The 18,442-nt window shown below is 59.0% G+C and overlaps 1 protein-coding gene across 1 annotated transcript; it reads right to left on the reverse strand.

Annotated features, from left to right (window-relative positions):
* Positions 1-608: 608 nt before the first annotated feature.
* Positions 609-8,027, reverse strand: Muc12 (mucin 12, cell surface associated). The gene is made up of 12 exons (XM_047534147.1): positions 7,958-8,027; positions 7,747-7,839; positions 7,308-7,409; positions 6,723-6,850; positions 6,389-6,453; positions 4,802-4,953; positions 4,415-4,486; positions 4,150-4,312; positions 3,332-3,493; positions 2,603-2,679; positions 758-846; positions 609-650 (listed from the first exon to the last, which is right to left on the reverse strand). The coding sequence occupies exons 1-12, from the start codon at positions 8,025-8,027 to the stop codon at positions 609-611; spliced, it is 1,215 nt and encodes a 404-aa protein (XP_047390103.1).
* Between the last annotated feature and the right edge of the window lie 10,415 nt (positions 8,028-18,442).

An 18,442-nucleotide genomic window follows, 5' to 3' on the forward strand; every position in this document is an offset into this window, starting at 1 on the left:
CCATCTGGAGTCTCAGGTCAGCAGAGCCAAGTGCTCACTCCTAGGCCTTCTGAGGGTTCCCACCCCTCACTCCTTGAGCCCTAGGGACATTCCTGTCCCCAGAAACTGACCCTGAGCTTATCCTCAGGCAGAGGTGGGCCTGGCCCTGCCCCAGCTAGAGCAGGCAAGAGGCTCAGGAGGGGACACCCGACTTGGGAGGATGGTCTCCCTGCCCCACCTCCCCACCACCTCCCTCACACCACCCCCAGACCCAGGCCTGCAGCTGGCCCCCGTGGGAGGGTGTGGAAGAAAGCCCAGACGTCACTCTGCACTTCAAGAGTTGCTTTTATTAGTGGGGAAAGTCCAGGGTGAGGAGTCACCCAGGAGCTAACAAGAATGCCAAGATGTCTGGGATCCTCGGGGCTGCTGGACGGAGGGGATGGGTGGAGATGGAGCCCGCTCATGGCCCCCACTGCCTCTTCGGCGGGCGGCCGAGTCCGTCCCCTCGTCCCCACAGAGCAGTTCTGCAGGGCCTAGCTGCTGCTTCCTCCTGACCAACCAGGGTCGCCTGTGGTGGGCTGTCGCTCTCTCCACCGCCGAATCTGGATGAGGGGTGGGAGCCACGTCCCTCACAGGGTGGTCGTCACCACTTCTGGCTTCTGAATGTGGAGCTGGGGGAGGGGAGGGACAGGTGATGCCAAGGGGCAGCCCCAGGGTGGGGGTGAAGCCCCAGGGCTGGGGGAAGCCGGGGGTGAGGGCAAGAGCTTATCTGAGTCACCTCTGCAGCGGGGTCAACCTTCTCCAGGGAGGGTCGGAAGTGGCTGTAGCCATTCTCAAGGCCAAACTTGTCTTCCCTCAGAGTCCTGTCTGTGGGGAGAGGTGCGGAGTGAGGGGAAACCAAGAAGAGGCTGGGAGACGTTTCCAGAAAAAAGATGAGAACCCCCCCACCATTCAACCCTCTGATGGGGTCTTGGGGGGTTTGGAGTCTGCCTGGGTAGCCGGCCCAGTAGGACCCAGGGACAGGAGCAAGCCTAGCAGCAGCCCACCATCACACAACAGGGGTCAAACGTCACAGCCCAGGGAGTGGGGACCACGGCCAAGGGCCTGGTGCACCACGGTACAAGGTTGAGGTTATAGGTGGAACAGGAGGCAGCCACCTGACTCAGCCAGTGTCCCCAACCCACTCCACCCATAGCAACAGTAACCACAGCAGGCAGAGCCCAGCTTGGCCAGGAATCGGTCCCCTTCCTTGTGTGAGGCAGTCACTCCCTCAGCCCGGGAGCCTCCTCCCTGAACCTCTCAGCCACTCCTCCACTCCCTCCTGAGAGAGGTGCTGCTGTCTGCCCTGCTGGGTGGGCAGGGGCCCTGCTTCCTGCCTCCTCACTTCCCACTCCCACATTCTCCCACCCAGCTGCCAGTGCCCCCCTCGGGCTGCAGGTGTCCCCTCCCCGCAGCACCCACTGGGCCCCCAGCTCAATGTGCCCCACATCTGCTCCTCCCCTGGATGTCCACCCTCCTGATCTCAGGGCCAAGCCCAGGTATCCCAAGAATCTTCCTTGGCTCCTCCATCATCTAGCCGGCCAGCGGCCAAGCCCACCTCCTCATGGCCTCCTCGCTGGCCACTGGCCCTATCTTCCCTGTCCCATCCCCAAATCCACCGGACTGAGTCACTCAGCATACACAACCAGCCCTCTGGTCAAAGCCCCTCCGGCCCCTCAGCTCCCTCTTTCTCTGGGAGTCTGACCTCTCCACACCGTCCACCTGCCTCCTTTCCCTATGCAGTGTCCCCTGCCTGGGACACCCTCCCTGTCCTCACTAGGACTCTTCTGGGAGCAGGAAGTCCACCTCTGACTCACTTCTTGAAGAATCAGACTCAACTCAGGCAACCCCACCTTGAAGCCTTTTCTGACCCCCATCCAGGCTGGGCCAGGCCTGCTCAGGTGTCCAGTCACCTGCCCTCTCACTTGGTACTGTGGATGTCTGATTCCGTTGCCAGGTGCTCTTTGGGGACAGAAGCTGACCCTCAGCACCCTCTGCTCTGCTGTGCGCGGGGCAGAGTGTGGGCAGTCGGGAAGAACTGGAAAGGCGGGGTGGCGGGGCTTGCTCAGGGGCAGGCGCAGAGCAGAGGCCAGCCACGCCGTTGGGGGAGAGGTTATGGAGGCAGAGAGGCACAGGGGCCTCCTGAGCAGCTCTGGAGCCAGAGTTGGCTGAAGGACGAGGAGGCTCTGCAGAGGGGGCAGCATCAGAACCAGATGTTGGAAACAGACTGGGCTTGGGGCCTGCAGAGTGGGAATGTTCTAGACGGTGGCCCAGTGTATACAGGGGTGCAGGACCCAGGGATCTGACAAGGGGAATCGGAGATGAGGGTCAGCGGGGGCCCTGGGCTGTGGGTCAGGCAGTTGCAGAGGAGGGGAGGTTCACAAACCAGGGTACAGCAGCAAATGTGGAATGGGTTGTCACCAGGGCCATAGGGAGAGGGGCAGGACACTGTGACCCCACCCCTCCTCCACACACACACACACACACACACACACACACACACACACAGCCACAGCTTGAAGGCCCAGGCACCCTCCCTGCCTCTGCGCCCCCAGCTTTGCCCACCCGTGCCGACAATGGGTACCTTCCCAGACGCCTGAATTCTGGAAGGTGCCGGGAATGCCTTCTCTCTGCCACTCTCGAGATGGATCGTACTCCCGCCTGCTAACAGAAGTGTGATGAGCAGCTGGGAAGGGGACTTGCGGTACTGTCACAGCCACAGCCCTGAGTCACTGGGCTGATGCTACCAAGAATGAAGACATTCACCATGGCCTCCCCACCTGTGAGGGCTGGGCTTCCTGGTCGCCCCTCAGTCCCCTCCGTGGGCCTCAGTTTCCTCATGCGTGTGATGGGGACATTGCAACGGAGTCAGGGTGGATCCCCTCCAGCTGCAGATCTCGGGCCAGGTGCTGTGCCTGACCTGGCACCTCAGTCTCCTCAGGTGCGTCTTACCTCATTTACAGCGGGGGTGGGGGAGGGGTGGGAAGCAGGACCAGCTGGCTCATTCCCAGCTTGTCAGTATAGCCTCGCTGCTCGGTAATAAGCCAGGTGGTAACAAACGGCAAATAACCTCACTGCACGATCTAATTTCAGGGCTTAAGTTTTTGTTTCCATTTCTCAGCTTAACACATGTATCTTATCATCGAAAGGCCACCCTTGGCCGTCCCCAGGGCTGGGAGGGGCAGTGCACCTCATCTGACTCCCGCTGGCCTCTGTCTTGCAGAGAGGAAAGGAGCCTCGGATACTAGACCTTGGTCACCCAAGGTCCCTTCTCTCCTCTCTCTGGGTCCACTGTACGGTCCCACAAGCTCACCTGTGCAGTTTCCTCTGGGATCGGCCAAGGAAGACAGTCAGGATGACCATTATGACCAGCAGTACTGCCACCACGGCCCCCACTATTCCATACACAAGATTCTTGCTGAGACTTGACTCACAGGTCTCTCCCCAGTACCAGTGTGTGTCCGTGTTCGGGCACCTGGGGACACACACAAACTCAGTCGGTCCACTGGCATCCCTCCCATCCATAAGGGCTCATCTCCAAAGCAAAAATCAATTCCAAAGCTGCGCGTCCCTCCCCTGAGGGCAGACACGGGTACCCAGGAAGCCCGACTCCAGACAGGGAGCAAGTTGGGGACTCAGGGCCTGCAGAACAGGAATTCTGAATGACGAGGACTCAGAGGGATCCTGGGGAGCCAGGCGACTTGTCCCAGACAAGCCAGGTTTACCCATCCAATCTCAGAGCAGCTGGCACCTGGATGAGTTTGTTATCTTGTTTTATGTTTTGTACTTTAATTTACGGCCTTGGGAACATATGCGTCCAGGCCACAGCTGGAGGCGATAATGAGGTTACAGCGAGATAACATGAATGACAGACCGAGAGACAGAGGTGGAGAGAGATGAAATCGATGGCTTGAACTTTATCAGGGAGGGGCTGGCTTGGCCACAGAACACCAACGCTACAATTGTGCCCACCTTTCACTCTCACGGGGTGAGGGGCGAGGGGAGACCCAGGTGGGGGGAGAGGAGAAAAGATGGAGAGGAGGAAGGAGAAGGCGCCCCCAAGCTCGCCCAGCCCCACCCTGACCCACAGGGATGACGGGGCGAGGAGAGCCTTTCAGGAGGGGTGCTCACAGGCAGTGGGGGCCACTGTGCTGTAGCTGGCACTCGCCCAGGTTACAGTTGAGTTGTGACTTCGTCCCCGGGGTGCACTTGGTCACGCAGGCCAGCCTCCCGTCCAGTTCGTCCACATAGTAGAACTGGGCATAGCCCCTGGCAGCTCCCCGGGCGCATTGCTCTGGGGGAGAGGGGTGGGCGGCCAGCGTCAGCCTGGCTGAAGCTCCCGGACCCCGGCTCACTGCCCACAGCCTGCCCGCCTCTGTCCAGCGGAGCTGCTCACCCTGGGGGTCGAAGCCCAGCTTCACAGTCCCATCCACGACGGTGGCCTCTCCGTTGTAACACAGTACGGAATCTGCCAGGGAGGAGGGGGAGGAAAACGAGAGCGAGGTTGCCCTCCGCCTCCACGGTGTAGCCGGGCTCCCCGTCTCTACCACGCGTCCCCACGGCCTCTCTGGGGCTGGTGCATCCCCAGATATGCAAAGGGCCTGTGGACAGTGGGGCCATGGAGGGCACTGGGGTGTCCGGGGCAGGATGGGGTCCAGGCCCGGGTTCTAGATTTCTCCACGGGAGGCCCGGGTATTCCAGAAGAAGGTAGAGTGGGAGCGGGAGACCGAGGCTGAGACTGAGACTCTCACCACTGAGGCCGAGGCATTTGGGGGGAGCCTACCTTGGCATTTGGAAATGTTAGTCGGGATCACACTGGTCTCGTTCTTGATCTTGGCCATCACGATATTTTTGAGGTTTGAAAAGAGCGTCTGATACTCCGAGGTGTAGCCAGCCTCCAGGACCACGTCACTCTCCACCACGATGCTGCCGTTGCTGGAAGCAGGACATTTCCTCAGGTCCCCCTCGTCACCCACCTGCCCTCAATGGGGGCCCAAGCAGCGGGAGGGGGAATGGGGGACAAAGAAGCCACATGCCCCAGAGGCAGGGGAGAAGACAGCATGGAGAGGGGGGAGGGGCCGGGGGACAAGAGCCACCAAAGCATGCTGCGTCCATGTCCCAACGCACCGCGGCGAAGCCTGCTTGTGTATGTGATGATAATGCATGAATTTAAATAACAATAATCATAATAATAGAAGGAGGTCAGTAGATCTAGGAGTAGAGCAGATCTAGTGGATCAGGGATGGGAGGAGGGAAGGTAAAGGGAATGTCCTGGGGAATGAGATTGAGGATTTTTTTTTTTTTTTTAATTTTGTTGGTACTGGGGACTGAACCCAGAGGCACTTTACCACCGAGCCACATTCCCAGCCACCCTCCCACACACTTTTTTTTTTTTTTTTTGAGACAGGGTCTCACTAGGTTGCTTAGGGCCTCACTAAATTGCCGAGACTGACCTCTGACTTGCAATCCTCCTGCCTCAGCCTCCCGAGTTGCAGGGATTACAGGTGTGCACCACCCAGCAGATTGAGCAAATTATGACTATAGTATAATGAATCACAGTATTATGTATAATTATAATGCACTAACAAAAGATAAGCTAAAAATAAAAATAAAGCTGAGGGCGGTGGTGCACGCCTGTAATCCCAGTGACTCAGGAGGCTGAGGCAGGAGGATGGCGAGTTCAAAGCCAGCCTCTGTACCCGTGTTCCCATCAGGACCCTTCGAGCTCATTCCCTACTGCCTGCAGCCAAGGCACATGGCTAGACCCGGGTACTTGAACCCGGACACAGCCACGCCACACTCTGACTTCTTCTCCATTCTGCTTCTTGTCCCAGTGCAGAGCACCCCACACCCAAGGATCCCAGAACCTGTGGTCAGTTCCAGGAGTCAGCCCTCCTCTCTCTCAACGCTGGGCTCCTCGTCGTCTCTTCCCTCTGCCATCACCCTCTCCCCGCACCCGCCCTCACCCTGCCTGTTCCCCCTCATCCCTCGAGGCTTGGCTTAGTTGCCCCATCTCCCAGAAAGAATTCCTTCCATCTCACCTGGACAGCCATGGTGCCTCTCTGAGCTCCAGGAAACTGGGACTAAGTTGCTCCCAGCCTCAGGCACAGAGCTGGCTTTTAATAAAAGTTTGAGTGAACGAAGGATCAAGTGTCAATGAATACTTGATCAAGAATCAACAAACGAGTAATGAAAGAGTTAACAAATGAGTGAAGCAAATGGTGGATGCGTGGATGCCCCGTCTCAGGGTCCTCAGGTGTGGCCCAGCCAGGTGTTGATACTCTAACTATTCGTGACAGGAGGAGGCAGGACAGCAGGGGCGGGAGAGGGGCTCCCCACAGCCTAGAAACCTGCCCCCCAACATACTTACAGCAGTTTCCTAATGATCACCTCTCTGTACTCGGAAAGGTCATTACCCATATAAACTTTGTCCATCTGAAAGAAACAGCTGAGATCACACAGGGCCAGAGAGTGCAGAGGCCCTGTCCCTGTCTCCTGGCAGCCCCACCCTTGCTCCTGTGGGGCCCACAGGGAAGAGGACAGAAAGGCACAGGAAGCTGCCTCTGCCGTGCAGGGGTGGGTGGGGTCCAGGGCTGGAGGCTGTCAGAGGATCCCCTCTCAAGACGTGGGTGGCAGAGAGGCCCACGAGCTGAAGAGCACAGAGGAGCCCCTCCGCTACCCTCAGCCAGGTACCCTGCTCTTACCTGCTGCTTGAAAAGGGCTGAGAAGTTCTGGTATGCCGGGGAGGACACGTTATTCAGATCTTGTGTGAAGTTCCTGTGAATCACTTTCACTATCACAGTTACAGTGGCGTTGATGACTTCTGGGATTTCTGTGGGAACAGGCCACACTGCATGAGAGAGCAATCCCCCGGAGTGCCTCTGGGGACTGGGAAATTCTCTGCCCATTGGTGTCATGAAGATGAGCAAAGTGGGCAGGACCAGAGGATGGGAGCTCATGAAGCACGTGGAGTTACTGAGACGTCTGTCCCTGGTCTCCCAATCCCATGAGAAGCTAGTGGCCAGAATTGAGACCCAGAGGGAATTAAGTGGAGGACTCCAGAAAGGTTTGGGATAGAAATACCCTGATGGAATGGGCAGGAGAACTAGTGAAAAGGTCCCTGAAGGTAGAGGTCAAAGGTTCATGTCCTACCTAAGTTGTAGCCTGGGCAAGTCTCATCATGTCCTCTCCCTTCCCAGCAAGGGCACAGCCAATCCTTCCAAGACTACCATCTTATTTTAGAGCTAAGGGGCATGGAGGGAGCTGTAGGTCTTAGAGAAGGTCATTACCTATGGGGAAGGAGTACAGGAGGGACTGGCACTGGTAACCAAAGTAGCCTTGGGGACAGGCGCATTCTTTTCCATTCCACTCTCCTCCGTTGTAGCAAACCACTGCGGAAGAATAGAACACCTGAAGGTCATCAAGGAAGCCCGAGGAGCGGGAATGCTGGCTCCCAGCCAGGTCTCAGCATTCAGGCATTACACTTAACGACAAGGCTAGGACCAGATGCTCATGCAGCCACTGAGACCCCTCAGGTCCCACCCTGTCCCCAGAGTGAGTAGGGAAAGGAGGACACAAGCGGTAGAGCAAGACATAGAAAAGCAGAAAGAGCCCTATGAACCAAGGAGGACAACAGCTGGCGGCCAGAGAGAGCTGGAAAGTGGAAGATAACAACAGGAAGAGGTGATCAGAGCTCGGGACACACAGATAACACACACAGAAACTTACCGGGTGGCAAAGAGGAAGAGCTGGTGGTCGCAGAAGTGGTGTGGAGGCTAGTGAAGGAAGGACCCACAGTAGACCTGGTTTTGAACACTAGGGCTGAAAATGGAGTGGAGTGAGGAGAAGATAAACCAGGAGAACTTGGATGAGCAGAAGAGTCGGAGACCGGTGAGAAGGAGAACATAGAAAAAGAACTGGAAGCGGTAGCATTGCGGACCGTGGCTCCAGAGCTGCGAGGGGCTGCCGTCGTGTGTGCTGACCCTGGGCTGCGGGGGAAGGCTGTCCATCTTTCAGTCACGCCCATGGTTTCAGAGGCGGAAGAGGGCACGGTGGTGTGGACCGAACCCGGGATGCTTGGCAGTGTTGTGGATCGTTCAGCCAACATGGAGGTTTGGGACATATCCCAGGGTAGTGTGGCCCGGACTGATCCAGGGCTGCTTAGCAAGGTTGTCCGCCCTTCAGCCTGGACTGTGGCGTGGGAGCTTTCAGTGGGCCCTGCGGTGTATGCGGAGGCTGAGCTGCTTGGCACGGGAGTAGGTACTGCAGGTGGGACTGTGGTATGCGAGCTGTCAGATGGCACGCGTGTATGTGCAGAACTCGAGCTGTTTGGTGAGGCTGTAGGTACTTCCACAAGGACTGTGGATTGCACACTGTGAGATGGCAGCAGTGTGTGTCCTGGGCTGTTTAGGAAGGTTGTCCATCCTTCAGACAGGACAGTGGTTTTGGAACTGGCTATTGACCCTGCTAGGTCTGCTGAATATGGACTGCTTGGGAAGCTTGTAGATCCTTCAAGCAGCACTGTGGAGTGGGTGCTATCTGATGGCAGTGGGGTATAGGGTGATCCAGGGCTGCTCAGGAAGGTCGAGGATCCTTCTACCAGGGCTGAGGTCTGGAAGCTCTGAGGTGGCACTGTAGTGTGTCCTGCATCTGGGCTGCGTGGAGGAGCAGTGGACACCCCAGATAGGACTGTGGTCAGGGAGCTGTCAGGTGACCCTCCTGTGGGTACTGAACCTGGGCTGCTTGGCTGTGCTGTGGACCCATCAGGCAGGAAGGTGGACTGGGAGCTTCTGGTGGTCACTATGTTGGGTGCTGATCCCGTGCTGCCAGTTGTAGCAACCTCAGAGGACACTGTGGCTTCGTAGGTGACTGAGGACACTTGTGTGGGTGCTGACCCTGGACTGCTTGCCAAGCTTGTGGATCCGTCAAGCAGCACTGTAGTGTGGGAAGTGTCTAGTGTCAGGACAGTGACAGCTGAACCAGGGCCCCTGAGGGAGGTTGTAGCAGCTCCAGAAGAGATGGTGGCCTGGGAGCTGTCAGATGTCACGGCTGTGTATGCTGATCCTGGGCTGCGTGACAAGGAGGTAGATGCTGCCAGCACTGGTGTGGTCTGGGAGCTGCCAGTCAGGGGTGTGGGGTGGGCTGTCCCAGGGCTGAGCTGCAAGACTGTGGACCCTTCAGACAGGGCTGTGGCTGGGGCGGTGTCTGCTGGCTCTGCTGTGTGAGCTGAAGCAGGGCTGCTTGGGAATCCTGTGGAAGCCTCCTTGGGACCTGTGCTGGCTGAGCTTTCAGAGGCACCTGTTCTGTGTGGTGAAGCTGGGCTGCTTGACACGGTGGTGGATCCTTCCCACGTGGCTGTGGTTTGGGAGCTATAGTGTGGAATTGTTGTGGGTTGTGAATCTGGATTTCTAGGGAATGTTGTAGAAGCCCCAGCCTGGACTGTGGTTTGGGAGCTGGCCATTGACCCTGCTGGGTGTGCTGAACCTGGGCTGCTCCGGAATCCTGTGGATCCTCTAAGCAGCACTGTGGTGTGGGTGCTATCTGATGGCGGTGTGGCATGGGTTGATCCAGGGCTACTAAGGAAGGTCACAGATCCTCCAGTGTTGATGGTGGTCAGGGAGCTGTCAGGTGACCCTCCTGTGGGTGCTGAACCTGGGCTGCTTGGCAAGGGTGTGGATCCAACAGTCATGAAGGTGGAGTGGGAGCTTCTGGTGGTCACTGTGTTAGGTGCTGATCCCGTGCTGCCTGAGAAGGACGTGGGTCCCTCAGAGGACAGTGTGGTTTGGCTGTTGTCTGATGGCCCTGGTGTGGGTGCCGACCCTGGCTGACTTAGCAAGCTAGTGGATCCTTCAACGCTCACTGTGGTGTGGGAACTGTCTAATGGCAGGAAAGTGACAGAGGAACCAGGGCCCCATAGGGAGGTGGCAGAAGCTCCAGTCAAGACAGTGACCTGGGGGCTGTCAGAGGGCGTGGCTGTGCTCCAATCAGCAGGGCTGCCAGCAGGGGTGGTGGGTCCTTCAGCCGGGACGGAGGCTTGGGAGCTTGCAGTGCGCACTGTTGTGGGTTCTGAACGCTGGCTGCTTGGCAAGGTTGTGGGTCCCTCAGCCACAGCTGGTGTTCTGGAACTCTCCGATGACATGGTGGGTGCTGAGCTGCCTGGTGAGTCTGGGGATCCCCCCACAGGGACTGTGGTTTGGGAGGTACCAGGTGACACTCCTGTGGGCGCTGAACCTGAGCTGATGATTAAGGTCGTAGGTCCTTCGACCCTCACCGTGGCTTCGGAGCTGTCTGGTGGCAGCAAAGTGACGGCTGACCCAGGGCCTCTTGGGGAGGCTGTGGATGCTTCAGTCAGCAGAGGTGGGCGGGAGCTGCCCAGTGGCAGGGCTGTGCTGCCCGCACCTGGGCTGCCCTGGGCGGCTGTCCCTTCCTCAGCCGGGACTGTGGACTGGGACACGTCAGTGGGCACTGCTGTGGGTGCCATGCCTGAGCTGCTTGGCAAGGTTGTGGCTTCCTGGGTCTCAGCTGTGGTTTCAGAGTTATCAGTTGGCACTGGGGTCCGTGCTGAGTCGGGGCTGCTGAGGAAAGTGGTTGACCTTCCATCTGGGAGTGTGGTGACGGAGGTGTCTGGTGGCACCGTGCTGTGTGCGGGTCCAGGGCTGCTCAGGAGGGCCGTGGACCCTCCAGACTGGACTGTCCCCTGGGAGCTCTCGGTGGGCACTCCTGTGTGCTCCGACCCTGGGCTGCCTGGCCTGGTTGTAGACGCACCAGGCAGGACTGTGCGTTGTGGGCTGTCAGATGCCACTGTGGTCTGCTCTGAGCCTGGGCTGCCGGGCCAGGAGGAAGATCCTTCGGGCACCACTGAGGTTTGGGGGCCGTCAGATGGCTGTGTAGTGTGGGCTGCCCCAGGGCTTCTCTGGGAGACCGTGGATCCTTCTGGAAGGACTGTGCCTGGGGAGGTGTCTGCTGGCTCTGCCGTGTGTGAGGACACAGGGCTGTGGGCAACTCTTGAAGAACTCTCAGTGGAAGTCGTGGCTGCTGAGCTCTGGGATGTCTCCCGTGTGGGTCGTGAGCCTGGGCTGCTTGAGACTGGGGCTGATTCTTCAGAGAGGACGGTGCTCTGGGGGCTGTCAGAGGTGACTGTCACGGTGGCTGAATTTGAGGTGCTTGGCAGGGCTGTGGACCCCTCTGTCTGGACTGCAGTTTGGGAACTCTGGGGTGGCACTGTAGTTTGGTCAGCCTCTGGGCTGTGTGGGAGAGCTGTGGACACCCCAGACAGGACTGTGGTCAGGGAGCCGTCAGGTGACCCTCCTGTGGGTGCTGAACCTGGGCTGATTGGCAAGGCTGTGGATCCTTCAGTCAGGAAGATGGACTGGGAGCTTCTAGTGGTCACCGTGTTGGGTGATGATCCCGTGCTGCCTGAGAAGGACGTGGGTCCCTTGGAGGGCAACGTGGTTTGGTAGGTGTCTGAGTGCACAGGTGTGGGTGCTGACCCTGGTCTACTTAGCAAGCTTGTGGATCCTTCAAGCAGCACTGTGGTGTCGGGAGTGTCTAGTGTCAGGACAGTGACAGCTGAACCAGGGTCCCTTAGGGAGGTTGTTGCAGCTGCAGGAGAGATGGTGGCCTGGGAGCTGTAGGATGTCACGGCTGTGTATGCTGATCCTGGGCTGCGTGGCAAGGGGGTAGATGCTGCCAGCACTGGTGTGGTCTGGGAGCTGCCAGTCAGGGGTGTGGGGTGGGCTGTCCCAGGGCTGAGCTGCAAGACTGTGGACCCTTCAGACAGGACTGTGGCTGGGGTGGTGTCTTCTGGCTCTGCTGTGTGAGCTGAAGCTGGGCTCCTTGGGAATCCTGTGGAAGCCTCCTTGGGACCTGTGCTGGCTGAGCTTTCAGAGGCACCTGTTCTGTGTGGGGAAACTGGGCTGCTTGGCACGATGGTGGATGCTTCAGACATGACTGTGGTTTGGGAGCTATAGAGTGGACTTGTTATGGCTTCTGAAACTGGGCTCCTAGGGAATGTCGTAGATACCCCAGCCTGGACAGTGGTTTGGGAGCTGGCCATTGACCCTGCTGGGTGTGCTGAACCTGGGCTGCTGGGGAATCCTGTGGATCCTCCAAGCAGCACTGTGGTGTGGGTGCTGTCTGATGGCGGTGTGGGATGGGCTGACCCAGGGCTGCTCAGGAGGGTCGGGGATTCTCCAGTGTGGACAGTGGTCAGGGAGCTACCAGATGCCCCTCCTGTGGGTGCTGAACCTGGGCTGCTTGGCCAGGCTGTGGATCCTTCCGATGTGGCTCTGGTGTGGGAGCTCTGAGATGGCACGGTTGGGCTGCCTGGGAAAACTGAAGATGTCCCAGCCAGGACCGTGGTTAGTGGGCTGCTCGATGACACTCCTGTGGGTGCTGAACCTGAGCTGTGTGGCAGGGTCGGCGATGCTCCAGGCAGGAGAGGGGACTGAGAGCTTTCCATTGTCACTGTGCTGTGTGCTGCTGGTGAGCTGCTTGGGAACGTGGACCCTTGAGGCAGGACTGTGGTTTGATACGTGACTGAGGGCTCGGCTGTGGCTGCTGCACTTGGCCTACCTGGCAAGCTTGCAGATCCTTCAGCCCCTGCTGTGGTTTGGAAGCTCCCCGAGAGCCCTGTGGTGAGGGCAGGACCAGGGCCACTTGAGAAGGCTGTTGTCCCTTGAGTCAAGACAGTGACCTGGGGGCTGTCAGATGTCATGGTTGTGCTCAAATCAGCAGGGCTGCCAGCAGGGGTGGTGGGTCCGTGAGCTGGGACAGTAGCTTGGGAACTTGCAGTGGGCACTGTTGTGGGTTCTGAACGCTGGCTGCTTGGCAAGGTTGTGGGTCCCTCAGCCACAGCTGGTGTTCTGGAACTCTCCGATGACATGGTGGGTGCTGAGCTGCCTGGTGAGTCTGGGGATCCCCCCACAGGGACTGTGGTTTGGGAGGTACCAGGTGACACTCCTGTGGGCGCTGAACCTGAGCTGATGATTAAGGTCGTAGGTCCTTCGACCCTCACCGTGGCTTCGGAGCTGTCTGGTGGCAGCAAAGTGACGGCTGACCCAGGGCCTCTTGGGGAGGCTGTGGATGCTTCAGTCAGGAGAGGTGGGCGGGAGCTGCCCAGTGACAGGGCTGTGCTGCCCGCACCTGGGCTGCCCTGAGCGGCTGTCCCTTCCTCAGCCGGGACTGTGGACTGGGACACATTAGTGAGCACTGCTGTGGGTGCCATGCCTGAGCTGCTTGGCAAGGTTGTGGCTTCCTGGGTCACAGCTGTGGTTTCAGAGTTGTCAGTTGGCACTGGGGTCCGTGCTGAGTCGGGGCTGCTGAGGAAAGTGGTTGACCTTCCATCTGGGAGTGTGGTGACGGAGGTGTCTGGTGGCACCGTGCTGTGTGCGGGTCCAGGGCTGCTCAGGAGGGCCGTGGACCCTCCAGACTGGACTGTCCCCTGGGAGCTCTCGGTGGGCACTCCTGTGTGCTCCGACCCTGGGCTGCCTGGCCTGGTTGTAGACGCACCAGGCAGGACTGTGCGTTGTGGGCTGTCAGATGCCACTGTGGTCTGCTCTGAGCCTGGGCTGCCGGGCCAGGAGGAAGATCCTTCGGGCACCACTGAGGTTTGGGGGCTGTCAGATGGTTGTGTAGTGTGGGCTGCCCCAGGGCTTCTCTGGGAGACCGTGGATCCTTCTGGAAGGACTGTGCCTGGGGAGGTGTCTGCTGGCTCTGCCGTGTGTGAGGACACAGGGCTGTGGGCAACTCTTGAAGAACTCTCAGTGGAAGTCGTGGCTGCTGAGCTCTGGGATGTCTCCCGTGTGGGTCGTGAGCCTGGGCTGCTTGAGACTGGGGCTGATTCTTCAGAGAGGACGGTGCTCTGGGGGCTGTCAGAGGAGACTGTCACGGTGGCTGAATTTGAAGTGCTTGGCAGGGCTGTGGACCCCTCTGTCTGGACTGCAGTTTGGGAACTCTGGGGTGGCACTGCAGTGTGGCCTGCATCTGGGCTGCGTGGGAGAGCTGTGGACACCCCAGACAGGACTGTGGTCAGGGAGCCATCAAGTGGCCCTCCTGTGGGTGCTGAACCTGGGCTGATTGGCAAGGCTGTGGATCCATCAGGCAGGAAGGTGGACGGGGAGCTTCTGGTGGTCACTGTGTTGGGTGCTGATCCCGTGCTGCCTGAGAAGGATGTAGGTCCATTGGAGGGCAACGAGGTTTGGTTGGTGTCTGAGGACACTGGTGTGGGTGCTGATCCTGGTCTACTTAGCAAACTTGTGGATCCTTCAACCCTCACCGTGGTGTCAGAAGTGTCTAGTGTCAGGACAGTGACAGCTGAACCAGGGTCCCTTACGGAGGTTGTTGCAGCTCCAGAAGAGATGGTGGCCTGGGAGCTGTCAGATGTCACGGCTGTGTATGCTGATCCTGGGCTGCGTGGCAAGGAGTTAGATGCTGCCAGCACTGGTGTGGTCTGGGAGCTGCCAGTCAGGGGTGTGGGGTGGGCTGTCCCAGGGCTGAGCTGCAAGACTGTGGACCCTTCAGACAGGGCTGTGGCTGGGGCGGTGTCTGCTGGCTCTGCTGTGTGAGCTGAAGCAGGGCTGCTTGGGAATCCTGTGGAAGCCTCCTTGGGACCTGTGCTGGCTGAGCTCTCAGAGGCACCTGTTCTGTGTGGTGAAGCTGGGCTGCTTGACACGGTGGTGGATCCTTCCCACGTGGCTGTGGTTTGGGAGCTATAGAGTGGAATTATTGTGGGTTGTGAATCTGGATTTCTAGGGAATGTTGTAGAAGCCCCAGCCTGGACTGTGGTTTGGGAGCTGGCCATTGACCCTGCTGGGTGTGCTGAACCTGGGCTGCTTGGGAATCCTGTGGATCCACCAAGCAGCACTGTGGAGTGGGTGCTGTCTGATGGCGGTGTGGCATGGGTTGATCCAGGACTACTAAGGAAGGTCACAGATCCTCCAGTGTTGATGGTGGTCGGGGAGCTGTCAGGTGACCCTCCTGTGGGTGCTGAACCTGGGCTGCTTGGCAAGGGTGTGGATCCAACAGTCATGAAGGTGGAGTGGGAGCTTCTGGTGGTCACTGTGTTGGGTGCTGATCCCGAGCTGCCTGAGAAGGACGTGGGTCCCTCAGAGGACAGTGTGGTTTGGCTGTTGTCTGATGGCCCTGGTGTGGGTGCCGACCCTGACTGACTTAGCAGGCTAGTGGATCCTTCAACGCTCACTGTGGTGTGGGAACTGTCCAATGGCAGGAAAGTGACAGAGGAACCAGGGCCCCATAGGGAGGTGGCAGAAGCTCCAATCAAGACAGTGACCTGGGGGCTGTCAGAGGGCGTGGCTGTGCTCCAATCAGCAGGGCTGCCAGCAGGGGTGGTGGGTCCTTCAGCCGGGACGGAGGCTTGGGAGCTTGCAGTGGGCACTGCTGTGGGTTCTGAACGCTGGCTGCTTGGCAAGGTTGTGGGTCCCTCAGCCACAGCTGGTGTTCTGGAACTCTCCGATGACATGGTGGGTGCTGAGCTGCCTGGTGAGTCTGGGGATCCCCCCACAGGGACTGTGGTTTGGGAGGTACCAGGTGACACTCCTGTGGGCGCTGAACCTGAGCTGATGATTAAGGTCGTAGGTCCTTCGACCCTCACCGTGGCTTCGGAGCTGTCTGGTGGCAGCAAAGTGACGGCTGACCCAGGGCCTCTTGGGGAGGCTGTGGATGCTTCAGTCAGGAGAGGTGGGCGGGAGCTGCCCAGTGGCAGGGCTGTGCTGCCCGCACCTGGGCTGCCCTGGGCGGCTGTCCCTTCCTCAGCCGGGACTGTGGTCTGGGACACGTCAGTGGGCACTGCTGTGGGTGCCATGCCTGAGCTGCTTGGCAAGGTTGTGGCTTCCTGGGTCTCAGCTGTGGTTTCAGAGTTATCAGTTGGCACTGGGGTCCGTGCTGAGTCGGGGCTGCTGAGGAAAGTGGTTGACCTTCCATCTGGGAGTGTGGTGACGGAGGTGTCTGGTGGCACCGTGCTGTGTGCGGGTCCAGGGCTGCTCAGGAGGGCCGTGGACCCTCCAGACTGGACTGTCCCCTGGGAGCTCTCGGTGGGCACTCCTGTGTGCTCCGACCCTGGGCTGCCTGGCCTGGTTGTAGACGCACCAGGCAGGACTGTGCGTTGTGGGCTGTCAGATGCCACTGTGGTCTGCTCTGAGCCTGGGCTGCCGGGCCAGGAGGAAGATCCTTCGGGCACCACTGAGGTCTGGGGGCCGTCAGATGGTTGTGTAGTGTGGGCTGTCCCAGGGCTTCTCTGGGAGACCGTGGATCCTTCTGGAAGGACTGTGCCTGGGGAGGTGTCTGCTGGCTCTGCCGTGTGTGAGGACACAGGGCTGTGGGCAACTCTTGAAGAACTCTCAGTGGAAGTCGTGGCTGCTGAGCTCTGGGATGTCTCCCGTGTGGGTCGTGAGCCTGGGCTGCTTGAGACTGGGGCTGATTCTTCAGAGAGGACGGTGCTCTGGGGGCTGTCAGAGGTGACTGTCATGGTGGCTGAATTTGAGGTGCTTGACAGGGCTGTGGACCCCTCTGTCTGGACTGCAATTTGGGAACTCTGGGGTGGCACTGTAGTGTAGCCTGCATCTGGACTGCGTGGGAGAGCTGTGGACACCCCAGATAGGACTGTGGTCAGGGAGCCGTCAGGTGACCCTCCTGTGGGTGTTGAACCTGGGCTGCTTGGCAAGGCTGTGGATCCATCAGGCAGGAAGGTGGACTGGGAGCTTCTGGACGTCACTGTGTTGGGTGCTGATCCCGTGCTGCCTGAGAAGGACATGGGTCCCTCGGAGGGCAGTGTAGTTTGGTAGGTGTCTGAGGGCACAGGTGTTCGTGCTGACCCTGTGCTTCTGGGAAAAGTGGTAGGTCCTACAGTCGTCACTGTGGTGTGGGAAGAGTCTAGTGTCAGGACAGTGACAGTTGAAACAGGGCTCGTTACAGAGGTCAGTCTAGCAGCAGGAGAGATGGTGGCCTGGGAGCTGGCCACTGACACTTCTGGGTGTGCTGAACCTGGGCTGCTTGGGGAGCTTGTGGCTGCTCCAAGCAGCACTGTGGAGTGGGTGCTGTCTGATGGCGGTGTGGGATGGGCTGATCCAGGGCTGCTCAGGAAGGGCGAGGATCCTCCAGCATGGACGGTGGTCAGGGAGCTTTCAGATGCCCCTCCTGTGGGTGCTGAACCTGGGCTGCTTGGCAAGGTTGTAGATCCTTCAGTCAGCAAGATGGACGGGGAGCTTCTAGTGGTCACTGTGTTGGGTGCTGATCCCGTGCTGCCTGAGAAGGACGTGGGTCCCTTGGAGGGCAACGAGGTTTGGTAGGTGTCTGAGTGCACAGGTGTGGGTGCTGACCCTGGTCTACTTAGCAAGCTTGTGGATCCTTCAAGCAGCACTGTGGTGTCGGGAGTGTCTAGTGTCAGGACAGTGACAGCTGAACCAGGGTCCCTGAGGGAGGTTGTTGCAGCTCCAGAAGAGATGGTGGCCTGGGAGCTGTCAGATGTCACGGCTGTGTATGCCGATCCTGGGCTGCGTGACAAGGAGGTAGATGCTGCCAGCACTGGTGTGGTCTGGGAGCTGCCAGTCAGGGGTGTGGGGTGGGCTGACCCAGGGCTGAGCTGCAAGACTGTGGACCCTTCAGACAGGACTGTGGCTGGGGCAGTGTCTGCTGGCTCTGCTGTGTGAGCTGAAGCTGGGCTGCTTGGGAATCCTGTGGATGCCTCCTTGGGACCTGTGCTGGCTGAGCTTTCAGAGGCACCTGTTCTGTGTGGTGAAGCTGGGCTGCTTGGCATGGTGGTGGATCCTTTTGACGTGGCTGTTGTTTGGGAGCTATACAGTGGAGTTATGGGTTTTGAACCTGGGCTGATTGGGAATCCTGTGGATCCTTCAAGAAGCACTGTGGTGTGGGTACTGTCTGATGGTGATGTGGCATGGGTTGATCCAGGGCTGCTCAGGAAGGCTGAGGACCCTCTAGTGTGAACGGTGGTCACGGAACTTTCCAATGCCACTCCTGTGCTTGCTGAAACTGGGCTGCTTGGCAAGGTTGTGGATCCTTCAGTCAGAAAGCTAGACTGGGAGCCTCTGGTGGTCACTGTGTTGGGTGGTGATCCTGTGCTGACTGAGAAGGATGTAGGTCTCTCGGAGGGCAGTTTGCTTTCACTCATGTCGGAGGGCACAGGTGTGGGTGCAGACCCTGGTCTACTTAGCAAGCTTGCCGATCCTCCAGGGTTCACTGTGGTTTGGGAAGTGTCTAGTGTGAGGACAGTGACAGCTAAACCAGGACCCCTTACGGAGGTCATTGTGGCTGCAGGTGAGATGTTGGCCTGAGAGCTGGCCATTGACCCTGCTGGGTGTGCTGAACCTGGGCTGCTTGGGGAGCTTGTGGCTGCTCCAAGCAGCACTGTGGAGTGGGTGCTGTCTGATGGCGATGTGGGATGTGCTGACCC

The sequence above is a fragment of the Sciurus carolinensis genome, chromosome 18, assembly GCF_902686445.1.
Source record: "Sciurus carolinensis chromosome 18, mSciCar1.2, whole genome shotgun sequence".
NCBI classification, from domain to species: domain Eukaryota; kingdom Metazoa; phylum Chordata; class Mammalia; order Rodentia; family Sciuridae; genus Sciurus; species Sciurus carolinensis.

What these genes read in the sequence shown, in the direction of transcription:
- Muc12 (XM_047534147.1), bottom strand. Translation starts at nt 8,027, where the DNA reads ATGGACAGCCTTCCCCCGCAGCCCAGGGTCAGCACACACGACGGCAGC. An exon ending in CCTGTACTCCTTCCCCATAG is followed by an intron (nt 6,851 to 7,307) that starts GTAATGACCTTC and finishes CTGTTCCCACAG; the next exon opens with AAATCCCAGAAGTCATCAAC. An exon ending in GCTGGGCTTCGACCCCCAGG is followed by an intron (nt 4,313 to 4,414) that starts GTGAGCAGCTCC and finishes CCTCTCCCCCAG; the next exon opens with AGCAATGCGCCCGGGGAGCT.